Source organism: Hirundo rustica, chromosome 4, assembly GCF_015227805.2.
Source record: "Hirundo rustica isolate bHirRus1 chromosome 4, bHirRus1.pri.v3, whole genome shotgun sequence".
Lineage (NCBI taxonomy): Eukaryota > Metazoa > Chordata > Aves > Passeriformes > Hirundinidae > Hirundo > Hirundo rustica.
The window spans coordinates 8,413,719-8,432,263 of NC_053453.1; the positions used below are offsets into that span (position 1 = coordinate 8,413,719).

Genomic DNA, 18,545 nt, shown 5'->3' on the forward strand with positions numbered 1-18,545 from the left:
ATCGTAGTCTTGTTATGTTCAGTGGATACTTAGCTATATCCTTTATGTAAACATCCTACTCACAGTAATCCAGTAAGGACATAAGGTAGAGCCTGTTTATTTTAAGAGGTAAACCACTCAGGATTATACAGGAATTAGGATGTGCATGCATATATGGAGGTTTCCGATGTGAGGAAACTACAGATTGTCCATTTCACTCTGCTTTTACTCCATGGTAAAATGTGGAGTGTGTTCCCCTGATTATCAGACAGTCCATATTCCTGTCTTGCAGAAATGTTTTAGTGTGCAAAATCTAAATCAGGATTTAAATTCTGAATTCAGAAGAAAGGTGTGTTAAGTAAGTTTTAAGACTAGAAGTCATACATTTCCTTATAGTAAATGCCTTATTATTTGAATACTAATTAACTGCCTGATATTTCCTGTGATAAATTGATGGTTTTAGTTTCTCAGAATGTGTAACACTCTGGACTGAAAGTTTGCATGGTGAGTGTCTTGCTTCTTTCTATTCGGAAATTTTCGGCCAATATGTTCACTTCTGGATGTGAATCTGTGATGCAGGGCCTGGACTAATAGTAAGTCTGAATTCCAGAGAGGAAGCCTTTCTCTCCTCAGACAACTGGAGAATTCAGGAGCCCATTTCATATGCAGAAGTACCTTGCAACCTTTAATTACACTTTTTTTCCCCCCTGTTATTTCTGTGGCACTTCTGCATCTCTTCAGCAGAATGGGGGTGGGTAAAGCAGCAAGGTGAGATCTGTGTGTAGCACCCCTACTTCATTTACTGCAGATTCTAGTCTGTGTGATGAGTGAAACAGAGGACAAACAGATTCCTACTATTCTCAAAGATCAAGGCTTGATGAGTCAGATCAAATGCCTGTTAGTTTAGGGTACTTTTGCTTTCTCGATTCTTGTGCCTACATAAGTTAGGAATCGGAACAGCTTCTTTTCAATTGAATCATGTTTTGGACACAGATTTTTGCCTTAGTATCGATGAAAAGCAGTTTAATAATTCCCCATTCCAGACCAGCATTAGAAGGGTATGTAGTCATTAGGAGAAATACTGAAAAGCTCAAAAAAAGAGATTAATTTGATGTTTCATCCATTCTGCACAATGAACAAAGTAAGGATAACATATAAAACCCATGCATTTTAATATGTTGTGGTAATAAATGAATACCTACAGTTCAAATACTGCATTCCAGCTTAATGCTGAGCTCTCTTTTGCAGAATAAAATGGTAGTTGATTAATTTATTTTCTTAAATATAGGCAGACTTGATCTCTTTGTGGAGGTCCTCAGAGGCACCTCACTACCACTTCCACTGACCTACATTAACACTTATTTTCAGCAAACTGCTTCATGACATAGCTAAAACTTGGGCCCAGATGAGGTATCCAGGTTAGGTGTAGTGCACACCATTTGTTATTTTACTATTACTCTGAAATGGAATTCTCAGCATGGCAGACAGTGGGGCATGCATGAGCCAACACCAAATGCCGCTTCCTAAAGCCTACTCTCAGCTCAGATGAGTTGGACTAAGACAAAATCAAAAATTCCCGCTGCTTTTATTTTCCCTACAGAGGTCATTGCAAGGCTTGTCAGCTTGAACATTTAATCACAAAATAAGGAATGTATTTCGAGCTCTGTGCATAAGAGTGTTACCTAGTGACATCCATTGGGACCTTGCGTTTTAGCTTAAAGTACATACTTTTAAAAAAATGTTTCTGAGGTTATAAGGGTAAATGTTTTGGAGGAAGTTCCTGAAAACATGGGTCCTGTAGGAATCATACCCTTAATCCATTGGCTTGATGCAGTTTTCAGCGCAATCAGTAAAATCCCACTGCCTTTGCTTGGCTTTGGATTAGACCTCAAGGGTCACAAACTGGTTGAATTAAGCAGTGGAGCAGATGCAAGCTTCCTCAACTTGCAGACCTTTCTACCAGATTCCTGTTCAGACTTGTTAGCATCTGAATCTCAGGAGTGCTTTCTGGAATATACATCTGCAGAAACCAGCAAACGTGTAAATTATTCTCTTAAATCTCAAAGTTTTACTTCTAAAAAGGGCAAAAGTAGCTTTCCTTTTAAGGAACTCAAGTACTACGTTCACTTACACCTCCAAGCTTGAAGACCTCCTCTTTTGTGGGGTGTTTATGCACTCCTTATGCAGCTGTCATACAATGGTTTAATTAAGCAATACTCCACTTAAACTGCAGTCAGCCACTATGTCCAAGGTGTGTTTCCTCTGCCCACCATGGAGAGTTGGCTGTTCTGATTTTATTTGTTCAAATTAATGTGTTAACTCCCTCCCTCTGAGGAGGTAAATAGTGTGTCACAGCTTGAGGCAGGACCTCTGCAGACCAATCCTTTTAGTTCATAGCAGGATTCAAGCATGCAAATGTTGACATTTTGAAATTGTTTCCCCAGAAGGTCAAATTAGTATAACTGGCAACAAAAAGAAAACACATCTACCCTGATGCCTTTCATAATTAGACTAGCTAGAAATAAACCCAAGTGTTTGCCATTATACTCAAAGCCGTGTCAGCTGCTACTGGAATTACATTTGTTTATGGAAAGAAATAAAGCAAAAGACTTGATTTTGAATATTTATTTGACATTACAGGAAACAAATGGTTGAAATAAGTTTTGAAAACTTTGTAAAAATTAGTGTATTTGTTGTACACTGGTTGGTAATGCACTGTTTTCAAGACTGTGAGATGTCCATCCCTGAAGGTTTTCAAATATATACGGGTCAGTAGGAAACCTCCTCATAAATTAGATCAAGGAGTAATTTTCCCAGCTATCTTAGAAATGTGAGTGTGGTCTGCAACAGAATGTCATGATGCTGCTTTGTAATGTCTTTCTTGGGTATTAGTCTTCAAACATTACAAACATGTAGTAACTATATTATGATACTAGTTTATTCCAAAATTAATCAAAATATTACTAGATGATAAGAAGTTTTAGAGACATGTTTAGTAATTTTACTTAAAGTGTTTAAGTTATATACATGTCTGCTGTAAATTAATTTGGGTGTACTAAAAGCAACAGAACAATAGTTGTATCGGTTCCTAGTCTGCTGAAATGTGTCTTTAGAATCTATTTGGAACCACACAGTGCTACTTTAATTTGGAAACACTGAATCAGTGTCCTGTTCAATTTTAGGTGAATTGTAACTTCAAATTTTTTTAAATTTTTTTCCCCCCCAAATCTCTGGAGTGTACCATTAACCACAATGTGTTAGTGTATGAGCATCAAGGAAAAATGTGAGTGCTCCTTTAACTTTCAGCAGGGATTTTGTGTGAATGTTCCTCATCTGTCAACAGTGACTCATGGTATCTTGGATCAATGTGGGCATTTGGAAGCCTGTGTGGCAGTTGACATACACATACACTTGAATATTGCACCCAAAGGAGTGGTTTTTTGGAGGGAAATTAGTAGAGTACCAGTGGAGCTGCCGAGAATGAATAATATCATTAGGTCTGGAAGGGGAACTGGAAAGTGCCCTGCCTTTTCCCCCCACAACATTCCAAGTTTTAATGCGCCCTTTACATGAACCAAACTTAACTGAGGCTGCACAATGTGTGTAAGAAATTAATTAAATTCACATTGTGCCGGCATGGCAATATGGTGCCAGTGGACAATGTTTCCTAAATCCAGGTGAAAAATGGCCCTGCTTCAAAGCACACAAAGTGCAAATAAATGCAGAGTGTGGAAAAATTAACTACGATAAGATTTGCTGTACATTTTGCAAAAAAATTTGTTACATTTTGGTAATTCTCATTTTACATAGTTAAGATAAGAAGTCAAACCCTGCTTTCCATTTCAGTGTGCCTGGACCATTTCACTGATACCTTCAGTCTACAGATCATTCTCTAAAGGCTTCTGTTCTGACAGGGACACAAAGTAAATGATAGAATATGATCTCTGATTTCTGTCTTGGTAAGAAAAGTGCAGTTTTTGTGGCTTGAGCAAAAATGATATAATGATTCTCATTTATATTCCACTGGAGCTTCAGAAATAAAAACTTCCATTATTTTTCTTTCCTGATGCTAACACTGAGGATAATGAAGCTATTGTGTTGATACAAGAAGAGCTACCATTTATTTAGATTGATGAGGCACCCAGGATCAGTGGTGTAGACTACATCACCTTTCTGCTAGTTTAAAGAGAGTGGAAAAGAATAAAACCTCTGGAAAAAGATGGATATTTCACATGGCAGGCATCCACACCAGCTTTTTCACCCTCCACTCCAAGTTAATTTAGTTGAATGTAATATTGCTTGGTTTTTGTTACTTTTGGAACAGTATTTTCACTTTTTCAATTTTAATTTGTGTGCTTGTCACCTCCCTCTTACTGACATTTGCTGCAGAAGGTGGGAGGAGATATGGCTGGACAAGCTGCAGTTGGGCCATGTCAGCTTAAATCAGCCACCAGGAACCGGCTACAAGCCAATTCAGGTGGGACTGGCCGAGTGGTCTTGGAGTCAAAACATCCTCAAGCTGCTTTCAGTTGTCTTTGGATCCCCTTCTGAGGCTGCTCTAAATAGAGGCTGATGTACCAGGTGATTTGTTGTTCAAACAAATCCAACTGTATTTACATTGACATGTCTTTGAGCAAGTGAACCTTGAGTGCTCTGAGGTCAAGCAGTGTGAAGTTGTATCCAAACCTCTTCGCGCATTAAGCCCAGCCAGACAGGAGGTGCTACCTGAGTGCTCTTGATAATCCACTCACTTTTCCTTTTCCATCTCTACTGGAAATTGCTGATGGGTCTTTCTGAAGTTCTTTCTGAAGTTCACTTAAAAGATCGAATATGGACAAGTTATTTCAAAAGAAAAGTAATTTAGAAGGAATTAGGGTTTGAAATGCTATTACAGAAACTGAATTTAGTCAGTGTGAAATGATGCTATTTGCAGACACTTCCACTCACCCAGGGAGGTCCCAAAGGCATTGAGGAGGGGAGATGTAGTGGGGAGGAGGAGAGATGAGGGAGGCACCATGGCCAGCTGAGAAGGGAGTCACAGCAGTCATTTTGCTGAATTAGGTTTCAAGTTTTGCATCTTCACTTTCCTTGTCAAGACTCAGCTGCACTTTTATCCACACGTGATTAGGAGGGAAATATGTTGTCTTCAGCTACAGCCAAAGCAAACACATAATATGGTGTTTCCATAACCAGAGTTCTCCATTGTAGAAGATTACAGAGTTAGGTCAATCAGAGGGTGAGAGTTCCCCAGAGTACTCTCTAAGTCTTCTACAATTTAAGTTTCTGGAACTTGGTGAGCAGGAGGCTGTGTCTTTAAATTTATTAGCCTCTTAAAATTTTCTTTTTCTTGATTTTGCCACTTTATCCCTTGAAACTATAACCAATTTTCCATTTGTTGCCCACATCAAGAATTTCTACAGTTTAACTGCATGTTGTATGACATGGATTAAGACAAATTTTAGGTGATTTTAAAACTAGTTAAAACTCTTGGCGCTGTAGTTTCTTGGTGTTGTCAGAATTACAGTTGCAAGTTTGCTTCTATGTAGTGAAATTGTAGGTAGAAATGCATTCCTCTCAGCCCCTTTAGAGTATGCGCAGACCCAAAAAATCAATGTAAAAATTCTATGTAAGGTTTACTTTCCATTTTGAATGTAGCATTCAATTATAAATTTCTTGTTTCTTATTTGAGTGTGTAATAATTATAAAAATAAAGAAAGTAGGTCTAGTTTGATTTGTGTAACTTGAAGAACATTTGAAATTTTGATTGATAGAGCAGTATCAGGCATGAGACGATTCACTTTGATTTGAGAAATGGGAAATTCCTTTTTGAAGCACAGATGTTTGTAGGTGCAACTGGAAACATTTGATAAATAATGTTTACTAATATGTTCTAACAAACAATAAATACATTACACAGATTGCAGAATCTTTTATCCACAGTGTAAGGCCACTGATTTTCATTAGGATAAATTAAGAGCAAAACTGGGCATTATCACTTAATTTTGTCATGGAAGTCTATGCAAGGAGGGTCAGGGGTCAGAAGTCCCTGCTGTATTTTGCTGCAATTAAAGTGCTGAGCTGTGTATCTGTATATTAAGCTACACAGACTGCTTAACTGCAGTTGTTGCTGTCAGCTCTTTGCTGAAACTCATCCAAAACCTCACTTACGGATTAGAAGAAACAAGAACTATTAGAAGAGAGAAGGATGTAAATCCAAGCATGATTTTTATTCATCCATTCTATTAATGTTAAAAGACAATTCCTCAAAGTGCTGGATATGTGATCAAAGTGAAAGGTAGATCCATTCTGGAAAAACAAAATTTTAACAGGAGTGTTGATAGCTATGTCTGAAATTAAGAATATGAGGTCACTGATATGTAACCATAAACAAAAACCTGGACACAGTCCATCTAAGCAAGCTGCTATATAAATTATAATGATTATAATGATTTACCTACTAGCAGGACTAGCCCGAAGCCCTTTTTGCATCTTATTAATCAGAGGACTTTGAAGAGCTGTTATACAGATAGAGACAAGAGTTTCACACATGATTTTCAAGCTTAGAAAGATGTTTTTTGAAGCAGGTCAGATGCATTTTCCATCACCAATCTGCTGAAAACACAAGTGTTACTTATTCTATTTTGCAGTTTTGCATATGCCACTAAATTTTCAGAGGAGCTTCCTAACCCTATTGTGCATGTTAAATAACTAACCTTAGTAAATAATTTGTTCAGGTTTATATTGTCAGTTCTGTAATAAAAAATAAAATATATCAGAGAAGGACTTTATAAAAGCATTGAATGGTTTGTGTTGAAAGAGACCTTGTAGATTATCTAGTTGCAAGAGTATGGAGCACCTTGCCTTGAGCAGGAACACCTCGCACTAGACCAGATTGCTCAAAGCTCCATCTGGCATGGTCTTGAACAGTTTCAGGGATGGGTCATCCACATCTTATCTGAGCAACCTGGGCCAGTGTCTTACCACCTTCACAGCAAAGGATTTCTTTTTGCTATCAAATCTAAGCCTGCCTGCTATCAGTTTAGAGATTGTTTAATTTCACATCAAATCTACCTCTGCTGGATTTCCTCCATCCTCCATTTCCTCCATGTTTGAAGCTGTAGAGGAACACTGCCTTACAGCCTCTTAAGCCAGTGAAAGCACTGACACTCTTACTTACTGATGGCTGACCCTCTGCAGGTCACCCTCATTCTTACCCTGTCTCAATTTTGACATCTAAATCCTTTACAGACCTACCCATTAGTCTTTCCAAGAGCAAGTCCAGAGACTTGCTTGTCTAGCAGCAAAGTCACACTTGAAAATAAACCACCAATCTTTTAAAGAATTTCCTCTGATATTCCTATGAAATTTAACAGCTCATATTTGCTAGTTCTTCTAAATGAGCTAACTTATTTTTGAAGTACATTGATTTGGTACCTGAAAAGAGGATTCCTTTAAGAGTTAAAAAAATACTTTAATACATTTACTCTGGTAAAGGAATACACTTGTGTGAGGAAGGGTTTATCATAACTGCAACTCTAGTACACATATGGACATTGTTGTTACTTTTGACTCCTAAAAGTCCATGGTATGTAAAGTCACAAAGACACTGACTGGGGTTTTGACTTTGAACTTTCAGGTTCAGTTGTTAGGAGGTTCCCTTTTCTGAAGGGAATTTTTAAAAACACCACCATATTTAAGTAGTTTTTTATGTAATAGTACCCAAACATCATTACACGTTCTGACATTATTCAGAGTTTTACTTGTCTGAATTTTTACTCAGAAACAATGATTCTTTGGAAGATGAACTGACTTGAAGAAGAATAAATAAATAAACAAACCTAAAATTTCTCAAATTGGACTTGTACAAAAATCATCATGTAGACCTTTTTTCCTTGCATTGTGTATATCTGACTTCCATTGTCAAAATAAAATCATGTCTTTTGAGTTAACTTCAAAGTAGCTTGCCTGAGAAAACACCCTAATAATTCAACATGCAGCTTCATCGAGTAACAATTAGATGAAGAGCAAAATCAATTCATCTTTGCTAGCTTCTTGGCCAGTGTTGTTGGACACTGAGTACATCTGCTGCACTTACACTGCAGCATGGTCAATGTCTGGAGCAAGTAGCTGTGCCTATAGAGAGCAGCCTTGCTTTTGTTCTGGCAGGAAAATTCATGAATTGGAAATCTTTATTTGGGAATGGTCAGTAAGAACTGTGCTCTGTGCTACACTTGGACCCAACACATAGAATTCCCACCTCAGTCCTGCTTGGCTGGATGAAATACATCCCTGCCCTGGTAAAATAGGAGTCTGTGTGTTAGTTCCTGCAAAGGTGTTTGTGCCTCTGTGATAAGGTATTTAATGAGACAAGGCCAGTACTGTTTATAGATAAGGTAATCACTCCTTGAAGTTACAACTACCCACAATTTTACTTAATTGGTAACCAGTACCGGTTCTGCTTGCTGGAGACTAACTTCATAGAAGTATCAGAGAGAGTTGAAAATTGATTAGCTTTTAACTAGATCTGATAACCGAGTTATTTAATGGTTAGGATTTAGTGGCTGTTTACCTGTGTTAGCTCACATGGTGCAATTTAAGGTTGCACAGTGCCACATTGGGCTAATCAAACTCAGAAGCCTGAGTTAATATGCCTGCAGTGTTTTTAGTATTTGAGTTAGGATGTTTGTAAACTTTGCATTAGATCATTATTTTGCTGTATTATTGCCACATTTTAAAGAACCTTGATAGTTACAGGTCTTAAGATCTGGGTGCTCATTAGTATGATGCATCACTTTCATTATTTCTCCTGAACAGTTTTTATACCAGCACAAGTGGGAGGGAGCAAAGATGTTACCTACTCAAATCTCATGACAGATGAATTTTCCCTTAGACAGAAAACATCTTATTAAAACCAGATTATGGTTTCCTTTTGCCATTGCATATTCCTGCCTGATGCATCACATGCACACAAATGTAAGCATGATTTTGTAACAATGTTAGGCTTAAATACTTGTGAAGTTCATGGTCAAAGGTGTGCCATAACCCTTTTCACAAAGCCAAATTCATAATATGGGATGTTACAATAATTTTACAAATGTATGAGATCAAACTTTACAAGTCTTTGTTTGCTCATAGGTTAATATTTCTCATGTTTTATAAGAAAACAGCTGAGCAATAAGGATAATCTGGATTCACTTTCAGAGACTAAAAGGACAAATAATACAAATAATAAAGGGAAAACAGGTTGGTTTTAAAAAACTAAATGTTTTATGTCTTTGAAATATCATGTGACCCCTTCAATTACTCAAACCAAAAACACTTTAAGGGCTGTCATGTAGCTAAATAGTGCTGACATTAATGAGCTAAAATCTTCTCTCAGTTTTACAGTGTAAAAAACATATGCATCAGTATTTTGAAGTCAAGGGATTCCATGCTTATACTGGTGCAACTGAAACAAAACATGGGTGTAACATTCCTCCTTCCAGGTATCTGGTTTTAATCAAATGATACTCCTGGCCCTCAAGTTTTCTTTGCTGCAGTGGAAGGTAGGCACGAGTGTTTCATTTAAAATACTTGCTTTACATCACAATTGCACAAAAGACTGTATATCTTGTCCTAGCTATCTCTAATTGATAAATTGTAATAGTTCCCTGAATGCGTTTCTGAACGATGTGTTCTCTCAGAAGCAAAAGTTTTGCTCAAAAACAAATACGGTACTGTTTTTTTTCTCCTTTTAGCAGAGTTCAGTGAAACCAGGTGATTGGCAACTGCTATGATAAGGTAGATGAAGAGGATGAAAGCTAGGAGTGATTGAACAGCTGTGAGGGGCTCTGTTCCAATTGTATTTTGATTACTGATAAGATAACCCTCCCTTTTCTCCCAGTGATTTATCTCATTCAAATTACAATAACACTGAATTGCCATCAACAACAAACCTGTGTAGTTTCAAGTTTCTGTGACTCTAGTATAACAAAAACCCAAAGGTGCTGATTATAAGTTTTCATGTTATGTTTCTAAAAATGGGTAAATCACTTATTGCACTATGTGATCTCATAGACTTCATAAGCCTGTTTTTTGTTTCATTTGAGATAAAAGTGATCTCTTTCTGGTATTTCCAAACGGCATAGTTCTAAGATTATCTGAAAGCCTAAATTGTTGGGGTTTGTTTTTGGAGGGGAAGGTGTTGATAATTTGTATGTCTCTTTATTCTTCTGCTCCTCATATGAAATCAAAGACTTACTGGTAAAAATAGTTCAGAAATATTGGAACAGTTTGAATATAACTGAAGGACATATAATCTGACCAGTTAAACTAAAAGATGTAAAAAAAAAATGATTCTACCATTATTATTTTTCCCCCTCAGGTGAAATTATATATATATATATATATATATATACACACACATATAAAAGGATGAATTAGTTTTCCTTGTTTTGTTTTATAGAAGTTTAAATTGTATCACGGACTTAGCAAGTTATTTTTAATTAGGATGGGTGACTGACCCATCCTCCTCACTAAGGGCTGGATCCTAAGGTCCCAGGGATGTCTGAGGTGACAGTGAAAGAAAATAATTGTAGTATAAAGTAGTTAAATCCTGGGTGGGGAGAAAGGAGTTGTAATCCTTCAGGCTATTGGCCATTTTACTAAGCATTAGACCTGGCATGGGGTCAAACTCACCTGATTTCAGGCTAGCATTTTCCATTATATAGGCAAATATTCCACTGAAGTATCTCACTGTGTGATAGCCATTGTCTTGTCTGGGTGGGGACTGGACTCCCAACAAGTACAGTGCCTTTGCCATGCTTACATTGCTGGTTTTGCCACACAGCTCTGCTGGCTCATGCCTTACAGGAAGCTCTCTTGATTTCTTGCCAGTCCCTGCCTTTCTATAACTGTTTGACTGGGGCAGAAGTCACCATCTGTGCTCACAGCAATGAAATGGGGAAGCTACCGGAGAGGTTGGAAGTGAGAATACCCACTCCTTTCCTTGCATGTATCTAAGAATTCAGCAAATAATTACTCAATGACTAATTTACACCTGGGATTATTTAGAAAGATACACATGCTGATATACAGAACATGCATCTGTGTAAGCAAGAAATGCATGTGCAAACATGCGGACACCTGATCCTCTGTAGCCAAAGTAGAGGCCTGGCGAGAGAAGAAGGAAATGTTCTAGCATGACGTTGTGGGAGGCACAGCTCACAGTTCAGCAAAATCCCTGTTTGATGGCATAAATGGCATTGAGTCATCTTTTATCTCCTTCTGGGAGTTCTACAGCCAGATCTTATCGCTGCTGGCAGAGGAATGCAGGTCGAGAGTTTTGTGCAACCAGCAACCCACTCATTGGCTTCAGGAGCGTGTTGTGACGAGCAGCACTCCCTGTATGATCCAGAACTCTGCAGTCACCAGGAATAGGACAGGGCCAGATCTGAATCCTGCTGAGGAAACTAGGAAACCTTCCCTTTGGTTTTTAGAGAAATTGATGTGCCCTTTTGACCTTTATCAACAAAAACAGTCTTGGCTGGTGTGTGTCATTGTGAAGTCTCTAACAGGGATGTAGGCCAAAGCCCACAAATTTTCTAAGTTGTTACACAGACAAACTCTCTCTCGCTAGAAAGATTAAAGATAGTTTGCCTGCTAGTAGATAAGTGAAAAATAAGATGTTTTTCTTTTGTTATGTTCTCCTCTTGACAAACTCCGCTGAGGGAACGTAGACATAAAACAAGGTTTACAGTGGAATACCAACCATTGATAAAGTAAACTTCAGGATCTGCATGACTGTATTCATCTTAGCTATAGCTGTGGTTTTCTGGCTTCTTCTTTAATGAAGAAGTGTGATAAAAATAAACCAAATCTACATTCCTTGCACATGTGTATCTCCATGGATTTCACAGCAGGAATTTGGCCCTCTGTGTGTATATATACTATTAAGTTACAATTCCATTAGCAAATTAAATAACCATGTATTAAAACGAAATCAAGAGTTAGGGACTGGTTTTCTTCTGTAAATGTGCCAACTCTATCTGGCAAAGTGAATGTTCTGACACAAGTCAGACTGGATCAACAGACACGTCAGTTAATAGAAGAAAGACCATGCAGAGTCTACAGAAAAGCACATTGAAAAAGGTCAAATATTTCCAGCTTGGACACTGGCAGAGAAAGGAAACTGAGATGGAGGAAGTAAGTCAGGAATGTGAATTAAAGCTAGTTGAAGTGGTTATTAGGGACATCTAGCCCAAAAACACTGAGAAATTCAGTTTCCATCTGGTTTCAGTGATCATCCCATTCATTATAATACGTTTATGTTTTAAGATACGGTGCATTTGAAACTTAGTTTTGGTCACCTGCAATACATAATAAATGTGGGAATGAAGCACCAATAACAAAAACAATGACACCTCTTTTATCTTTAAAATACCACCACACACTTTAAATCTACTTCATACAGCATTTCTCAGACAGTGCTAGTAATACTGTGCAGTGGTTAGCTGTGTAGGGCTCATTCATTCCTGCTCGAAGCTACAGGTGTGACTACAGCTGAGGATGTGTCAAAAGAAATGAGAAAATTATCTCAGGCAATTGTTAAAGAAATTCTCTGGGAAATTACTGTAAAAATGGTGGAGTAATGTTACATCTTTGCTATAAAAATAACTGCACAGATCATAGAGGAAGTAAAAAAAAAAAAAAAAAAAAAAAAAAGAAGACTTAAGAACAGGCAGCCATTACCTGTCTGCATAGATCATGGCTCGGCCAACATTTAATTATACGAAAAAAAAGGGAAAATATTTAGGCATAGCTAGTAGACTGTATTAATTTCATTGATTCATTGAAAGCATTCATCATTTCCTCTTGTCATTACAATGCAATCTTTGTTGTAAATCTCGGTTTATGTTATTACTGATCATCCACAAACCTTGCTAGCATGAGTGATCAACTCTTAGTAGAATTGATGGATGGCAGTGCCCTTCTGGGATTGAGCCCTGTCTTTGCTCTTTCTCTCAGCAATAGTCACTTACTGGATAATGAAGACACTGGATAGTAAACACTTTAAAACTAATGAATTTGAGGAAGTGGAATACTTAATTTGTATTGATTGTGCAAATGCCATTGCCTTGCTCTTCAACACCCTATTCCAGAATGGCCGGTAAAGCCACATTCATCACTGGATGAATACATATCAGTTGGAATAAACAGCAGAGGAACTGCAAAAAATTATTTAGGATTTCACCTCCTACTTGTGATGTGGCTCAAACCTACCTAAATTGGGAGTGACTGGGAATCATAAATACACAAATATTGTTTTTCTCCTCAGCCTGTATTCTAGACCTGATTTCCCGACAGAGAGAAACCTGGTGTCACGTGATTTTAAAATACACTGCTTAGAGAATGTCAAAGGGCAACAGACCCTGGAAATCCAGTTGTTGCTGGCAAAAGTCAGTGATGTTGTCACATTATGACACATACTGAATGAAGAGATAGAAGAAATATCCCATTCTTAGAGAAGGCAATGGAATTCAGCTTTTAGTTTGACTATAAATTGCATGTTCATAAAAAGACCCAACAGTGTTTTGGTTGCATGCTCTGAAAGTTAAATTAAAAGAAAGTTAAAAGAAATTTAAAAAGTGTATTTCCCTGCACAGCCACCTGGTCTTTTTAAGTTTTACTGTGGAGACTTATGAACAGTAAAAACGATGATGTAATGTACTCTTGGCCATAATAAACCTTAAACTCCAATGCTATGATCTCACACTTTTCATGAATATTAGAAAGACAAGAAAATGTCAATCACTATCTGTAGATGTGAATATTTAGAACTCTGCATTAGCAAAATAATATCAGGCTTCTTTTAAGCCAAGTAGCTGTGTGCCTAACTGATCTCATTTTCATTTTTATCAGTTTTACCTTTGTGTAACATCGACTTCAGCAGACACTTGTCTTTACACTGCACTCACAAAGGGCAGAATCATATGTATATGAGTTCAAACCAACAAAGATGAAAAAATTACAAAGGTTTTTGACAGTTGTATTATAAGAAAAATGATCAGATCCAGGTGACAGCAGAGCATTTTGTAGCCAAGAGAGAGTTTTAAGACAAGTTAAGCAATCAATCATCTACATCACTCACTATTCAGCGAGTCGACATTCAACATCTGAATCAGTCATTACAGAGTAAAGAGAATTAGTAAAGTCTCTTACAGAAATGCAAATAAGTGAACTGGAGGACAATAGAGTCAAATTCTGGAACTTGGCAGGAAGCCATGAGAATTATTTTGACAAGACTGCTTGAGGTAATTTGATTGTTACATTTAAAAGAAAAATAATTTTTAAAAGTGAGCTTCAGTCTTGAGCAGTACAGGTTTGTGATATAAATGTATAGTTACATTTAGTGACAAAAATAGTAGAATAAGAAACAAAATATGGTGTCTGCTCTGATGCTTTGCTACACTGCTACACAAATTAACTATTTTTGGTGGTAGTGAGATTTTTCCAGATAAATACAAAGAATACTAAAGCTGAAAGCTATCCCAAATGGTATGCAACTAACAGTGTTTGTCTTCCTTGAGTATGTTGCCTACTAATGTTTTTGCAGTTTCAACCTGCTTCAAAATCTACCTGGTATAAGTGAACATCAATAATAGGTTTAACATCTGCAGAACTACAAAGCTGCAGGTGTGAAATTCCATAAAATCATAAGTATCACTATTACCTAGGTCCAGAAATTCCCTACCTAACATCTTCCTTGTTAATACATTAGTGAGTTAAAAAGAAGGAAAAGGAATTGAAAATTAGGCAGAAACTTTTGTTTTAACAGAAGTTTCTCCATGATTTCTATCAGTATATGGGATGCTATCTTACACTCACTTCTCAGTTGGAATAATGGTGGAAAATGGGAGTGATTTTACTAAAAACTGAAAAGCTGTAGAATGTATCTGCACTGTTAGGTGAGTCCTAGACATCCAGGCAATTTGGCATGTGGTCTGAGAGGAGTTATATACATCCTTGGCTTGCACATGTGGCAGAATTGATGCATACATTGCATACCTGAAGCTCAGGCCATGCCCTCTGGCCATCAGCCCTTGGATGCTGATGTAGTCACTCCCTTTCTCATCTGTCTTCATGGCTCCATCAATGGAACTGCTCCTGCTCCTAAAGCTGGATGTTTGCCTTCATAATTCATAAGCTCAGGGCTTGAACTATGGAGGATTTGTCATCATCTTAAACTTTCTTATTGATGACTTACTAGTGGAGACGTGCCTTAAAATGATAGAGATGGTTTGGTTTTGGTCTCAATATGAATATAGATAGGCATAAAGAAAGTGTGTTCTCATGGATATTTATACTATCATGATCTATATTAACTTATGGTAAAAAAAAAAAAATCAGAAAAACACACAACTTTGTTAATGTTTGACTGGCTAAGATGATTACGCGGATCCTTGTACTTAAAAAAATCCTGTCTATGGCAAATGCAAATGTCTGAGGAATATCAGAACTAGAAAATTACTCTTGAGTTTAAAAAGAAGCAAGGTTACTTTCTCTAGGTAAATTCTTGTTTGAAGTGAGGGAACAACATGCTTCCTGTGTGAGAAAGCTCAGAATATAATACATTTGAGTATAGGTGCTGCATGTTTTTTTATCTCATCAGCTAGTCATTCTCATCCCTTTTCTCATAACTTACAGATCTTTATGAAATAGTTTCTTATGTTGGAAAGAGATTTTGTGTTTAGGTGTGGTTATCAGCCGGTTATTCCCAAGTTTGTCCATACAAATGTCATTGACTGAACAAAATTGAACTTTGTCTGAGAGTTGATGAGCTACATGGATAGAATTTTACCCCCTAAAAACTCATAGAGGTTTTTAATTGATTTCACTGTTGTTTTGACCTCATTGTAGAGCTGAATCTCACAAGCAGTTTATGAAATAAAAACATTCAAGGGCCTAGGTAAATAATGCTTTCACTAGTTTCTACAACATAAGCACAAATTCCTAACATGATATCTGTACAAGTCAAAATACAAGTCTCTATTTTGTTTGACCATATTAACAATAAAAGTATTACCTTTATCTTACAGAAATGTTGGAATCCAACAATATAATCAATTTCAATGGACTAGCTAATAGCTCCAGTTACCATACTTTCCTCTTGGACGAAGAACGTGGTCGGCTGTATGTTGGAGCAAAGGACCACATATTTTCTTTCAACCTGGTTAACATCAAGGAATATCAAAAGGTACGCTCATTCATGTTCTGTGCAATGTAAATATATACTTTTATTGTTAAAGGCTTGTTATTACTCAGCCTATGTTGTGCACTGTTGGAATTATGTAGTAAGTGTTTGGATGTCAGGAATACTGTTATGACAAAAATATTTGCTGACTCCGTGAAAAGAAATTTATAATAAGTCTGTGACCTTTGACTATATAATCTAAAATTTTTTTCAGTCTACAAAAAAGAAGTAAATAAGTGAATAATCCAGCTATTTCCCAAACAAGACATGCTTTCATGACAACTGTAAAAAAGTCAAGCATCTATTATGACAACTTAACACAGAAAGGCCTTACTGCTCTGTATTTGTCTGCCGATAAAAGAAGCTATTTGGGAGTCCAAGTGTTGATTTTTCTTCCTTAACTCAGGCACTCTGCTTTTGAACCAAAACAGTTCCACTGTTAATAAAAGAGGAACAAGTCCATAAAATATTGCTGTTCTTGATGGAGATTGTAATTTTCCAGTAAAAGTTGGTGACTAATTAAAAGCTGACAGGGAGTTTAGTGTCATTCTTTTGTTAGAGTCCAAATAAATAATTAATTTTTCCTTTATTTTAGTAAGACAAAATGGTAAGGTAAACAATGGGATGGAGGTTTGATTTTTATATTAAGAATTTTGATGGCACATTTTAAAATCCAGAGAGTACCCTTTTATGAGAGATATATTGCTTAAATACCCAGGGATTTTTTTTTCTTAGTGTTCCTGACCTTTTGGCCGTTTGACTATTAGCTTCCTAAGATGATAGCAATAAATACCTTGTGTTTTCTGTTCAGAGGGAAGACAGGCTATTCATTTGTATTCTCTAAGGATAAGAGGATAAAAGGAAAACAGAGTATTTTCTTTTCTATTCTCTTTAGAGCAGCTATAAAGGAAACTAGCTATTTATTTGAATTCTCTGAGGGATCAATAGCTTAATGTGCAAAACATCTGGAATAATTAAAGGAAAGAAGGTGTTTCCATTGCAGAAAACAGCTCTGTAGAATGGGAGTGATTGTATTTTATGTATTTATATATTCAGATACTTTTAGAACACTATTTGACTTTATATGCAAATATTAAAATATTAAATAAAGATTGCTGTCAGTAACATGGAAATGTATGTTAGCAACAGACTTAGAGAATTTAGACTAGAATTAATAATAGGCAAAAGGCTTTAAGAGTTTGGGGATCTGTTTATTATAGACAGGAGAGTCATGTAAGGAACTTCAATCAAAATTACAATACAGCCAGTACTGCACTTGAGCTCAAACTTCACTGGTTTTTGCTTTTACAATCTAAGAAAACTCCTCAGGTTTCTGTCTAAATGCTGATGGCGACACCAAAACTCAAAAAGCCAAATCTTTCAATGTACTGAAACCAGTTTGACTTAGCTGTCTTTTAGACCAAGTTAGAGGAAAAAGTTTTACTGGGAAACTAAAAAAAAGAACATCTGGCTTGAAATACTGGTTTGAAAAATACTGAGATTTTTTTCCCAAAATTTGAACTAAACTTGAACCGGTCCTTTTGGGATATCTGAGAAGTTTGGTTAATGTTCTTCAACCTAGTAAATTTAAATTTTCACATCTCTACACATTTTAAACTGAGAATAGTAACAGGAAGTAAGGGGAATCCTCTGAGAGAGAATGTGCTCATAAAATTTTAGCCTTATTTTATAGACTTACGATGTTCGATTGCTGTTTGGATTTCATTAAGAAAATTTTGAATTTAAAAAGTGTTGCAAACTGTATTTTCAAATATCATCTACAACTTCTCCTTTTACCCCTTCAGTCATCCACATTCCATCTTTTTTTTAGTATTTTGCCTTTTGCTTCCTATGAACAAACTATATTGAACACCAAGACTGTAATCCAGACTTAAAGCCATTCATATTGCATTATCTGAGGCTCCCAAATGAATAGCCTGGCATTTTATGGGAAGATCATGTTTTATTCTATATGTAATTCCTAAAAGCTTTTCAAAGAAACATGAATAATTGACTGTGAGGGTCTCTGGATTTTCTCTGTATGAGGTGAGATCTGTTTTCTGCTAAGCGAACACTACAGAAAACCCCAATTTAGGATTAGTTGTGTTAGGGTGGCTCTATAGAAGCAGTATAAACATTTCTATTTTGATAGTGCTATATTTGTCAAATACTATGGCTCCTTTTTTTATTATCTAATTAACTGAACTAGTGAAAGAGTGAACTATTAGATACACTGAAGAGGCAAACACCTCATTTCTGATGCTGGGGCTCTAATGTGAGATTGTATTTTCATTACATGAGATTTAAAAGATTGAAAGAACACTCACTCAATGGA

General features: G+C 36.6%; 1 protein-coding gene across 1 annotated transcript in view; it reads left to right on the forward strand.

Annotated features, from left to right (window-relative positions):
• The window catches only part of SEMA3A (semaphorin 3A), a 196,321-nt gene that overhangs the window by 62,477 nt on the left and 115,299 nt on the right, over window positions 1-18,545 (forward strand). The window contains exon 3 of the mRNA XM_040061572.2: window positions 16,056-16,213. Within this exon, the coding sequence (XP_039917506.1) occupies window positions 16,056-16,213 (158 nt within the window). The remainder of the gene's footprint in view (window positions 1-16,055; window positions 16,214-18,545) is intronic.